This window comes from Diabrotica virgifera, chromosome 6 (genome assembly GCF_917563875.1).
Source record: "Diabrotica virgifera virgifera chromosome 6, PGI_DIABVI_V3a".
NCBI classification, from domain to species: Eukaryota; Metazoa; Arthropoda; class Insecta; order Coleoptera; family Chrysomelidae; genus Diabrotica; species Diabrotica virgifera.
The window spans coordinates 205,300,876-205,315,123 of record NC_065448.1 but is presented as its reverse complement, the minus strand read 5'-3'; the positions used below and the strand labels follow the sequence as shown (position 1 = coordinate 205,315,123).

Here is a 14,248-nt window from a genome sequence, read left to right as displayed (position 1 = left end):
ATTTTAGGAAAAAAAAACAAAAAAAAAACGTTTCAAAAATTTTTGACCGACTTTTGGTCCTAGCATCATGCAAATTTGTTGAAAGGGGTCCTTTTTGATATGTAATTTAGTATGTTACAAACTATAAAAAACAAGGGGTGCCCGATATAATTTTGGCCAGACTAGAATTAATTAATAATTAAAAAATGACTCTTTTTTTATAAATTCTACTTTTTTCTAGATTTTTTCTGCCTGGCAGGTACCTATTATTTTAAATTTTTTGATCATTCTAAACAAAATAGCTCGTTTGTAATTTTTCTCGTAAGTTTATCCTTTTCTAATTACAGACAATTTAAAACTGAAAATAGAACGAAAAATGGCGATTTTCAAGGCTTAAAACACACTGAAGTTAAATCAATTAAAAAATTAAGTTAAATCTAGGTACCTACTTCGTAATTTCAAAAATGATATTGTTTACTTATGTTTTTAAGTCTTGAAAATCGTAATTTTTCGTTTATTTTTTTTTTGGGTTTTAAATTGTTTGTAACTCGAAAACGATCAACTTCAGAAAAAAATTACAAAAGACTTTTTTTTGCTTCGAATGATCCAAAAAATCTGAAATAATATCTTCCCGGCCGAAAAAATTTTAGTAGAATTTATAAAAGAAAGTCAATTTTTAATTATTAAAAATTAATTAATTATAGTCTGGACCAAATTATATCGAGCAACCCTTGTTTTTTATCATTTTTAACATACTAAATTACATATAAATAATTTTGATCCATTAAACACATCGGTGAAGGTCGTTCGAAGCTAAAAAAACGAAAGAACTTCGAAAAAAAATTACATTAAGGTGACATGTTGATAATTACACAAATCCAAGTAAAATGAAGAAAACTATCTTTACATAAAAGATCATTCTACTGAGACGAAAAACAAGTTTTAAAAAATAAGGAAGAAACAATAAGAATAAACATTATCGAGAAGACGATAAAAATGCAAAAGACGAAAATTAACCAGCAGAAACTAGTGGACAATCAAAGGGAATCCTGTGCAGAAACCAGTGATGTGGGAAGGAGAAACACACAAAACAGGGACAACCGGGGAACTGCACCGTACTGATGACGACCAATTAGTCAGAAATACGTATCTACGGTTGCCTTTCACCTAGATAACATTGTTTTTTTTTTGTTTCCTTTTTGCGAAATATGCCAATATTTTTTACCTTTTATATAATCGAAAAAATAAGTTAAGGCGTAGGCGCAAATTTCGCGCCAATGTGTTTTAAATGCAATATTTTTTTTTCGAATCCTGGGAAAACTAAAAAGTATTTTTGAAAAATTTACACGAAGAATGAAAGATTACATTATTACTGAGGGCCGAAAGTCCCTTAGAATAACCAAAAAGCTTCTTTTGAATGAGATATTTGAAGTTGTTCTGAAGTTATTTCCTTGTGACATTTTTGTAATATATTTTCCGATGTGGACATCGAAATGTTAATAAAATCATTTTTTTAGTTAAATTGTGGCTTATTTCCCATTAAGAATAGTTGAGATATTTGAAATTAAAAATCGCACAAAATTAGCTCTTCTTTTCACCCCTGTAACTTATTAAAATAAACATTATAGAAGTTTTCAGGGACTTTCTACCCTCAATAATAATGCAATCTTTCATTCTGCGCTAAAATTTTTATTACTTTTCTCAGGATTCGAAAAAAATTAATAACACAAATTGGCTCAAAATTGTGCGCCTACGCCTTTTAATCAGAATGTTTAAGTCTAAAATAGTAAGGAAGTATTAAGTCGTTAAAATCAAATAAGAAATATGGACAAATATAAAAAATATATTATGTAAATATTATATATAAAATTCAATTGGTAGGTGACTGGCAAAAAAGTTTTTTGTTGAATATTGGAATATATTATGTAGAACTATTAATTTTCATGAAATATTAGAACATCTGTTGTTAGTTTATTCCTTACGGAATTTACATTACTTGAACTTTGCACCCGGCCTAAAACTGTTATTGTTGATTTAAAGTTTAAAATGGCTCAATAATCGCAGTATCGCCAACAGAAGTCACAGAATGTTTACCATCTTTCTCATCAATAAGACTTTAATTGGCAATACAATATCAGTGTGTAAATTTAATTAAAATGTATAGTTCACGTTGAACGCCGCGCGAATCAGATACGATTCACGCTTATTATGCTTACACGGCCGCGCGAATCACACTTGCTTCGCAGTGATTGCTATTCGCGGTGTGCAAGTACTTGGAGGGGATACGAGAAACGATCGTGCGCGAATAGCGGAGAAATATTGCAACTTTCCTAAATAATTGAAATTGTCAATTTGACGTATTTGAAGAAGAAAAATTATATATTGCTCCACAATATTGATATGATATGCAATTATTATATAAAGGTAAATTTGATTGATAAAATACAATGACCACACAATATAGATTAGGGGAGGAAATAATATAAACACCCGATTTAGAATTAGAGAATATACAGTATAGTTTATATATACAAGATAAATATAAGCTACAACCAAAATAAAACCTCTACCAAAATACAATTGTATTTTGCTTGCAGTACTGCATTCTAATAACTAATTTTATTTACTACATACAATTGTTTACGTTTTAATAACATAACCTGAATCTAATTTTTTCTTCTTATTATATTTTTGGACTATGGCCTTGACAATTGTCCAGTAACCAGGACTAATATGATTGGCCAATATAATTAAAAGTGTCAAAAATGTTGCTGAGCGTAGAAACCAGGTGTCGCTTTGCCGAACTTGCACGGTCCCAATACTGTATGGACCACGCTTAGAGAAAGGGAGAAGTTTACGGGACAAGTCGGCCCAGAGAGCCGTAATATACAGTGATAAGCGCTCTAATAACCGGCAAAATAGCGCAAAAGATGGAAAACATAATACATTGCGAAACAAAAAGAGATGAAACTAGTGGAGATGGAAATGATCGTTATAAACGTATAAAATTAACATTACATTACATAATTTCCCACCTTTAGACGTATCAGAGGAGTATGCCAACTGTCACTGTGACAGTAGAATTTTATAAAATACCCCTGTCACAGACGTCTAAAGGTGGGAAACTATATAATATAACGTTAATTTATACGTTTATAACGATGATTTCCACCTCCACTAGTTTCATCTCTTTTTGTTTCGCAATGTATTATATTTTCCGTCTTTTGTGCTATTTTGCCGGTTATTAGCGCGCTCATCACTGTATACGTTGCGGCGTTCAACGTGTTAATGTAGGATATACAATAAAATAAACAAATTTGACTAAAGTTATTGAGAAGTGAAAATACACGTGATAACACAAAAAATTAAAAATAAGAAATATTGTCCGATAAGAAAGAAATAAGCATATATACATATAGCTATTAATGAAATAAAAACCATACAAAACGTGACAACCAATGCCAATAATAAAGAAAAAATCATAAATGCGATGAAATTAGAAATGCAAAAATTTCAAAATGAAAAACCCCCAGGAGAGGACAAAATAACAACAGAAATGATAAAAGTTATTAGATCAAACGGACAAGCACAGCTTCTAATATTAGACAGCTCGTACAGATATGTACACGGGATCACATACACACGCTAATTAGATTTCTAAATCTGAGCTAGTTTCAAATCTGAGCTAGTTTCGGCAAATTCGTAAAAAATGTGTAAAATTTGTTTTTCTTCAACGCCCTGTATCTTGAAAACGGATGGCGTTACAACTTTTTGAAGTGAAAACTTCTTTAGGGACGTTGTGCGATTTTTGGATAGGGGAAAAAGCATTGAATTCGCGACCGTCATCGCTTATGCTATATATTATGAATATGTATATATAAATACTGTAGAGGTATTTAAATTTAAAATAAATGTAAAACCTATTTTAGGATAGGGAAAAAGGATTGATTTCGCGACCATCATCGCGACCGTCATCGCTTCGGCGAAATAAATTTTCTACATTATATACTTAGGTATATTATGTGTATAATATATAAATTGTATAGAAGTATTCAAATTCAAATAAATGTAAAACCCTATTTTAGGATGGGGAAAAAGGATTTATTTCGCGACCATCATCTCTTCGACGAAATAAATTTTGTACGTATCCATATTATGTGTATTAATGAATAAATTGTATAGAAGTATTTAAATTTAAAATAAATGTAACACCTATTTTTGGATGGGGCAAAAGGATTGATTTCGCGACCGTCATCGCTTCGACGAAATAAATTTTGTACATATATTATTATAATGTACGTATAATAATAGTAATATTATTGAAATGAAAACTTCTTTAGGGACATTGTGCACTGTTTAGATGTGGAAAAAGTATTGAATTAGCGACCGTCATCGCGACCGTCATTGCTTCGACGAAATAAATTTTTGAAGTGAACACTTCTTTAAGGACATTGTGCACTTTTTAGATGGGGAAAAGTATTGAATTAGCGACCGTGATCGCTTCATCGAAATAAATTTTAGAAGTGAAAAGTTCTTTAGGGACGTTGTGCACTTTTTAGATGAGGAAGAAGTATTAAATTAGCGACTGTCATTGTTTCGACGAAATAAATTTTTGAAGTGAAACTTCTTTAGGGACCTTGTGCACTTTTTAGATGGGGAAAAGTGTTGAATTAGCGACCGTCATCGCTTCGGCAACATAAATTTTTGAAGTGAAAACTTCTTTAGAGATGTTTTGCACTTTTTCGATGGGGAAAAAGTATTAAATTAGCGATCGTCATTGCTTCAACGAAATACATTTTTGAAGTGAAAACTTCTTTAGGGACGTTGTGCCCTTTTTAGATGGAGAAAAAGTATTTGAATTAGCGAACGTCATCGCGACCATCATTGCTTCGACGAAATAATTTTTGAAGTGAAAACTTCTTTAGGGACGTTGTGCCATTTTTAGATGGGGAAAAAGTATTGAGTTTGCGACCGTCATCACTTTGCCGAACTAAATTTCGTACGGATATATATTATGTGTATGTAAGTATCATGTGTATGTATACATAAGTAGCATAGAACGTACGAAACGCGTATATAATATAGGTATAGCACTTCTTTTTGGATGGGGAAAAAACATTGAGCTCGTAATTTATATACTATAAGAAGTTTTCACTTCTGTCGGCACTCCTATGAGTGCTTTAAAAAAATTTGTTTACTAAGTACTTAAACCACAATTATTTTTTAATTTTTTACCTATCCTAGAGACGGAGTTACCTTTTATTGAAACGCCCTGTATAAATAAATAACATATTTTATTCATCATGCTTGAAAATAATCACATTTTAATTTAATAAAATATATTTTTCTCTCTTTCTGACTAGTGCCTTATATTTCATCGTCCTCATTGTCAAGAACTATGGTTACTGAAGCATTTTTACTTCTACGAGAGCTAAACTCAGGATTTGGTTTCTCCGTCTCATCTTTAAACATAGAATCTTTGTCAAAAGATGTCTTTGGAGTTTTTTGTAGACTCTCGCTTATTAAATCATCTCGATCTTCTTTAAAATGTCTATCATCGGATAATTTTGGATCTTGTTGACCTCTGCTAAAGCTGCTCGAATTACTAGAAGATTTTCCTGCAGTCCCTGCTATGTCGCTGCGCACATCTGCAGATATAAGACTCCTTATTCCACGTTGACCGCTAAATTCCACGTTTGCTAGAGTTTTATGTAGAGCTGCTAAACTTGTCTTTGGTCTTCGGATACTCGAACCTGGTTCTGCTTGATTAAGAGTGAAGATCGATCCAAAATTTATATGTTGAACTAGATTAAATTTGCTCAGAACCTAAAATGAGTAAATTAGCTGATAATTATGTAATGACTATGCGTATTAAGAGCTTAGGCGGAAAATTTCGGGCGAATGCTTTTTAAATGCATTCATTTTTTTCGATTCCTGAGAAAACTAAGAAGTATTTTTTGAAAAATTTAAACGCAGAATGAAGGATTACATTATTACCAAGGGCCGAAAGTATCTTGAAAACCTCTATAATGTTTATTTTAATAAGTTACAGGGATTTACATGATTACAGGGATGAATAAAAAGAGAAAATTGTAGTACGGGATCCGAATCTAGGTCCACTTTCACCTATCGGCTTTTTTCAAACATTTCAATATTCATTCCAGTACTGTTTATTTTGTCGCATACTGTAAGTCTATAGCACTTTTCGGATAGTTCTTGAAGAATTTTTCCAGATAAAAAATCGAAACCAGGAGGTTTTTAAGGTTAATTTCTCTCATAATTGTTTATTGGACTTCTGTAATAGTGAACTTGTTATGAGGCAGATCCATTTGGAAGGGTACATTCAGATAGTCGGTAATTTCGTGTTCTTCTTCAGAATTCTGAAGGAAAGGACATGAAGACATTTTTCCCATATTTGCCGAAAGCTTTAGATTTTTCTCTATCATTTCTGGCCCAAATGTTATCATTTTGATTGGTGGATTTTAATTTTTTCGTTGCTTTCCACAGCGAATAATCTGTGGCCTCTATAGATGTAAGGCTTTCCAGGTAACATTCGATTCCCTGATTTTGTTCTGCTATGATTAGCTCTTTCAATTCTTTGGTGGCTTTGTTCAATTTTTTCTTATTTTCTGTGTTCCTAGCTTGTTGCTATTGCTTTCTAAAGTGTATTTTTGCGGAAATTTTTTCTCTGACTGAAGGAGATATTTCATTTTTTATTGACACATAGTGTGGGGTAGTAAGCCAGGTCACCTCCTGCATAATCTTGGTCAACTTTTCTGCCGCCATTTCTATGTCAAGTTCATTTTTTAATGGCTGATTTAAAGTGATTAAAATGATGTAATTTTTCCCTGAATACTCCCAATCAGTTTTATAATTATATACAGGGATGGTCGTTTTGGCACCAACAAAATAAAAACAAGTTTGACAAACTAGCTTATCAAGGCATGTATCTGTTACCGGCCAAACCCGATTTCAGGACAGACTAGTTTGTCCTATCGCGCGTAGGCCAAACTAGTTTATCCTAATATAAATACACACACTTCAGGCCAAACTAGTTTGGCCTAGATTTCGGAGTATTCGTTAGATGCAGCTGCAATAAAAATTGCTCCACAAATAGATGTAACAGCAAGAAGGCCATGATACTCTGCAATTCGAAGTGTAAAAACAAATCCATGTAAAAACAAATAATGATTTGAATAATTGAGCTATAATTATTGATTTTATAAAAAATACTTATTATTTGTTTCAATATTATTGTTTGTTTGTTACGAATAATTATAATTTTAATGAAAATGATTATTTTTCCAAGTAATTTATTCAATGTATTATTTATATTAGTACTAGTTCGCTGAATTACTTTCTTCTTCTTGGCTTTTTCCCATTATGAGTTTGCCGTTTTCGTCTTCCATAGCACTGTCTTCTCCCAATCGCCATCTCTGAGGTCTAGACCAAACTAGTTTATCCTGAAGTAATATGTTTTTATATCAGGATAAACTAGGTTAGTCTAGTCTAAACCAATTTAATCTAGTCGAAAGTAATTGATTACAGATTGGTTGCTGATTTAAATGTAAGTTTAGAAGACACTATTAAGGGCCGGTTGTTCGAACGCTAATCAAAAATGATCATTATCAAATATTTAATTACTGTCACCAACTGTCAATGTCAACTTTGTTTGGGTTGCTGAAAACATAATTATGGATTACAATTATGAAATTAGTTAATCAATTATGTTAATAATTGTTATGTTAATTGATTAACTAATCTCATAGTTATAATCAATTATGTTTCAGCAACCCAATCAAAGTTGACATTGACAGTTGGTGACATTAATTAAATATTTGATAGTGATCATTGTTGATTAGCGTTCAACAACCGGCCCTCAGAGTTGTAAGATTTTTAAGTATTTAGGGTAAAAAACGGAGATACCACTTATATGAAAGATATAGACATAAAAATAGTAGGGTAATCGATCCAAATATGAGACCCTTTTTTTAAAACTCTTGGTAATCATAAAGTTTATGGATTAAAGAAGTCTTAAATTAGATACATGTCAGATAATGATGCTATTATATTGCAACAGGTTCAAAATTAATTTTAAACTAATATTTTTTTACCAATAAATTAATTTTTTAAAAATGTCAAAATTCCCAACTTAAAAAAAGGTGTCTTAATACGAGACCATGTGGTACCCTAATATGAGACACCACGTTATACATTTAGGTTAAACAGGTGATACAAATTATTTTAACGCATTGTTCTGGATATAAACTGTATTACATGCTGTAGACATGATTCTATTGTTCTGAAGCTGTTTCTTTGTGGCATATTATGTAATTTTTTTTTAAATAAGCCACAATTTAAGTTAAAAATAAAAATTGGAAGTCTAAACGTCAATGAACTTCATTTTTAACTTAAATTGCGGCTTATTTCCCAATAAAATAGTAAAAAGACATGATGCTATACTCAAAACATTACAGTACCCTAATATGATATATCTCATATTAGGCACACTTAGGGTCTCATATTAGGAGCAACCACGTGTGAACATTTTAGTCCGTATTTTGAGTTTAGGATTGGTTTTTGCGCCACTATAATTTCGTGTTTCTGTAACCAATTTAAGTAGCTCTCAACTAATTACTAAGGTGATTTTTTTTCTCTCAACCTAAAAATAAAAATTCAGTTTGAGCTACACCGATTATAAAACTTTTGACTCGCAAAAAATTTAAAAACTTCACTGGCTGGTAATACTAAATCACAGATACTCAATTTATTCACAGCCTACTGGAAACACTACCAGAGCTTAGTTTTTACCCCACTCACCAGGCTGCAGCACTTACAAGACTCTAGAGACAGGGGTCTCATATTAGGAACGGGTCTCATAATAGGATCCTTAACTCTACGGAAAAAACAAGCCACGAAAGCACTCCATGGAGTGATATGGAAGAACACTCTAACTAAAGAAAACAAAAAAGGATTTTTCAGGGAATAGTACTGAATATTACCCTACAAGAGCGGAAGAATGGCCAGTGACAACAAATAAAATACGAACTGGACTGGGACCCACGGGGATGAAGACGGAGAGGAAGACCTGCTGTGAGATGGGAAACTTACATAGGAAATGCTATGATAGATAGAGACCTCGGAGATGCCTACTGGGAGAATAGAGTGCTATGGAAGACGAAAACGGCAAACTCATAATGGGAAAAAGCCAAGAGCCAAGAAGAAGAAAGTAATTGAGCGAACTAGTACGGCTTAATATAAATAATAAATTGAATAAATTACTTTGTTCTTGAAAAAATAATAATTTTTGAAGTTATACTTCTTTAGGCGCGATTGAGAGTAAAATTTCATAATACTGCGCGCATGCGCACACAGACAGTATGGCGTTTAGTTGCTAAATCTTTCTAGTTATGTATAAATATATCACTGCAAGAAAAGGTGTGAAAAGAATATATTAGTGTTTTTAGTAAATATATTTATTATAATTTTTGTCTTTGGATTTGTCTTCCTCAGGAGGAAGATGAGTATTATTTAAAATCCACGAGGAAAATAAAATTCCTATAGCTGGCTGTATACCATAAATCACAAAAAAATACAGGATCCTTTGTAAAAGGTATATTTAAAAGACCCTATTAAGGGTTACATCACAAAACAAAACGTTTTCGGATTAACAAGTAATCCATCATCAGTGTTAAGCCAATAAGATGCATGCGTGAGCCACCAAAAAGTTATGGGTAAAAACCCTTTAAAAGCTATAAGATCTTATATTATACTAGATATTATGTTTGAAATGGTTGGATGTTGCAAATATTCCTGGATATTACCCAGGGCAACACAGGACTCTAACCCACGTGGATGTGATGTCACACACGTGGCACGATGTAACCCACGTGGATGTGATGACACATCACATCCACGTGGGTTAGAGTCCTGTGTTGCCCTGGGTAATATCCAGGAATATTTGCAACATCCAAGCATTTCAAACATAATATGTAGTATAATATAAGATCTTATAGCTTTTAAAGGGTTTTTACCCATAACTTTTTGGTGGCTCACGCATGCATGCTATTGGCTTAACACTGATGATGGATTACTTGTTAATCCGAAAACGTTTTGTTTTGTGATGTAACCCTTATTAGGGTCTTTTAAATATACCTTTTACAAAGGATCCTGTATTTTTTTTATTATTAAAACATTTTATTGTATATTTATTATAATCTTATCCGTCTTATCCAGTAAGAAATTCGATTACATTCAGAAATACACAAGCTACAACTAACCTTATGTTGAATTCTCCTTTGTTCGTCATGTGCAGCTATTGTAATGCCTTAAGTATTTACTGCGATATATTTAACTGCAGTTTAAAGCAACTTATTTCTATGCCCAAGATCTACCTAGGTGATTAATAATTTATTTCTTTACGTTCAATAGTATGTTGTTCGTTGCTAATCTTTTAAATTATGTATCAGCGCAAATAAGCCATTAGAATAATATATTAGTGTTTTTTAGTAAATGTATTATTTATTATAATTTTTGTGTCTTTGGATTTGCCTTCCTTGGGCGTAAAATACTAAAATATCTATTTTTATATTTCACTTGTCACCGTGATGCGTAATTATGTATATTCGAAACGTCAATAACAGGCGCCTTGATAGCCTGGTTGGTAGGGCATTGGACCAGAGATCGAGAGACCGCGAGATCGCGGGTTCAAATCCCGGACGATTCATATTCTTTTTTTTTTTTGAAGTTACACTTCTTTAGGCGCGATTGAGAGTAAAATTTCATAATACTGCGCGCATGCGCACACAGACAGTATGCCGTTTAGTTGCTGAATATTTCAAGTTATGTATAAATATATCAGTGCAAGAAAAGGTGTGATAAGAATATATTAGTGTTTTTAGTAAATATATTTATTATAATTTTTGTGTCTTTGGATTTGTCTTCCTCAGGAGTAAGATGAGAATTATTAAAACATTTTATTGTATATTTATTATAATCTTATCCGTCTTATCCAGTAAGAAATTCGATTACATTCAGAAATACACAAGCTAGAACTAACTTTATGTTGAATTCTCCTCTATTCGTCATGTGCAGCTATTGTAATGTCTTAAGTATTTACTGCGATATATTTAACTGCAGTTTAAAGCAACATATTTCTGTGGCCAAGTAGGCCAGGGTAATAAGACAAAAATATACCCTGTTCGTGACACTTCAGCAGCCAGGGTACTAAAGCGTTTTTTCTACAAGTAATACCTATAGGAATAAATTGTAACTATTTCCTGCGTAGGATATGGCGGCCATTTTTATTTATAAACAATTAACTGTAAAAAAATGGCATTTCTCCCTTTTTTTTCAAACCAATGGAAAACAGTGAAACTTATGATGTTTTTAGTACAAATATCTTTGAGATTATGGAAAAAGCTTTAAAATGGCATATTACAAAGTTTGATATACTCATTTATTGTTAATATAATTGCGAAAATATTTCGGAATTGCAAAAAAAAATATTTTCGCAATAACTGTTGTAAAAATTAGTGTACAGGTTTGAAATTTTTGTCAAATGAGGGTTCTTTGGTGCTTAATATGTGATAAAAATTTCAAAGCGATTTATTCAATTGTTTAAATTTTATTCGAATTGTTTTTCTCAGAGAGCATTTTTTTGCAATAACATAAGTCAGAAAAAAATGACGTTAGAACCATTCCACAGGTGTCAAATGGAAGAGCATGAGCTATATTTTTAACTTGGTTTAAAAAAGCGAATAAAAAATGCATTTATTAGTAACAAATAATTATGCAAAAGTATCGTAAATATTTCCTTATAAACTTTTTGAATAACTTTTTCCAAAAAAATTAACTTTTTTACCCTGTTTTAAGTGCACAACAACCAAGTAATGTTATTTATCGCCAACCGTCACTAAAGTCAGTCATTGTTGGACTCATTTGACGCCATTTGCGGCAGTAAAGTAACATTTTATTGTACTGAAAGTGAAAGAAGAATTTTACTTTACCTGCCGCGATTAATCAAATTAACTGAGATTGAATGTAAGCGGTCGATGGCAGTAATAGATTATTTATATGAGTGAACTTAAAATTTATTTACGTTAATTATTAAAAATATTGTACAAAATTTACGTTATTATTAATTAAATTTATGTCAGAAAGTGAAATTCTGTAGTATTTTGCAATTACATTCATAAAACATAAATCGAAACTTTACAGATTTAGTACTTATTCAATACAGATTACTTGAACAACTATCGATTACATCGAAATCAGCCATCATGCAAAAGCATTCTGTCATCGTCATCGTCATTACTGTCATACAAAATTTTTTTTCTACAACCACTATTCAAAGTGCACTTTTCTGCACGGTTTTATGTTAGCAAACTTGATATTTTCTCACAGTATAAGATATTTGACATTAGTGTGCAGAAAAGTGACGTTTCTGTGCCGCAAAGTGACGTTTCTGTGCCGCAAAGTTCTTTTCTGCACAGTTGTCTACCTCATTCTGAGTAACGTTATATTCTGTTTACATCCGTGGACTACCGCATTCTGAGTAACGTTATATTCTGTTTACATCCGTGGTTAAACTTTAGACAAATATATAACCTATAAGACAATTATTATATTTAACTATAGCATAGAAACTAAATTATGGATGTTACAACTGTTTTATTTTACAATTTTATTCTTATTAAACATTTTATAATTATCAAATACCCAATAAGGATTTAGCAACCTGTGCAAGAGACGTCGAATGAAGTAGGTTTTGTGTAAATCCGTGACTGCATAAATATAATGTCAATAATGTGTAATAATTGTTTAAATTTAAACAAATTAAGGCAGTGCATTAATTTTTTAACTGATTTCTGTGCAATTTATTTAGGTATAAGGAATTTAAATTGATTAGTAGGTATTGATTAAATACAGTTTAAAATTTATCACATAGGTACCTATTATAATTAATCGTCGTTTGGAAATTGTGATTTTTATTTTTAGGAAAAACTGTGCTTGTAGAAAAAGTATAGTGTGAAACACGTGCAGAAAGGTAATTTCTCACTCGTTTGAATTGCGGCACTCGCTTGCGCTCGTACCGCAACTTTTCAAACTCGTGAGAAATTAGTACCTTTCTGCACTTGTTGCACAATATACTATATTTCGTCTAAAATTAATAAAACTCTTAAATTTTTAAGTTTTGTATTAATGCAAATATACTATGAAATGGTGTTTTTGTTAATTCGATTATATATAGGACGGTTACAGATACTAATGATAATTTGTTAGCAAATATTATATTTATTTAGATTTTCTACTATTCATCAAGGGAAAAGCAACTGCGCTGCGAAGGCTACACTTCATAAACAATAACGTAACTATTAACGGTATTTTTAATTTTTGGTATTTTATTTTAAGTGTTAAAATTGGTTTAATATATAAATAAAAATACGATTAAACTGTTTAAAATATATTTATTTCGTTGAAATTATAATAATAGAAGTATAACGTCTTACGGGCGTACCAAGTACACACACACTCTTTTTGTTAAAATTATAATTATTCACAGTACTATACGCAGCATCATACAACGAACCCGACGTCATAACATCCATAAAGATCGGACGTCTGTGCTGGATGGGCCATGTTGAACGAATGTTGGAAACCGAAACACCAAAACACATAATGAAGCAAACACCAGTAGGGAGAAGGTCAAAGGGAAGACCCAAACTTAGATACATGGAACAAGTGGAACAAGATCTGAAAACACTTGAGATTACCCACTGGAAGAACAAAGCAAGGAACAGAACAGAATGGCGGAAAATCCTAGAACAAGCCAGGACCCAAAAAGGGTTGTCGAGCTACTGATGATGATGATAATTATTCGTAACAAACAGACAATAATATTGAAACAAATAATAAGTATTTTTTATAAAATCAATAACTATAGCTCAATTATTAAAATCATTATTTGTTTTTACATGGAGAACTTTAGTGACACTTCGAATTACAGAGTATCATGGCCTTCTTGCTGTTACATCTATTTGTGGAGTAGTTTTTATTGCAGCTGGCTGCATCTAACGAAACCTCCGAAATCTAGGCGACCCCAGCTTGGCCTGAAGTGTGTGTTTTTATATCAGGATAAACTAGTTTGGCCTGAAGTGTGTGTAATTTATATCAGGATAAACTAGTTTAGCCTAGGACAAACTGGTTTGGCCTACGCGCTATGGTGTCTCCTGGCTTCTGAGCCACCTTAGATAATTAGGGGTTGGTT

The 14,248-nt window shown here is 31.9% G+C and overlaps 1 protein-coding gene across 1 annotated transcript in view; it reads right to left on the bottom strand.

The window, feature by feature from the left end:
- Nucleotides 1–5,256: 5,256 nt before the first annotated feature.
- Nucleotides 5,257–14,248, bottom strand: part of LOC126887145 (serine/threonine-protein phosphatase 2A activator-like) — a 53,954-nt gene continuing 44,962 nt past the window's right edge. Inside the window, exon 7 of the mRNA XM_050654506.1 lies at nucleotides 5,257–5,805. Within this exon, the coding sequence (XP_050510463.1) occupies nucleotides 5,347–5,805 (459 nt within the window). The 3' untranslated portion in view covers nucleotides 5,257–5,346. The remainder of the gene's footprint in view (nucleotides 5,806–14,248) is intronic.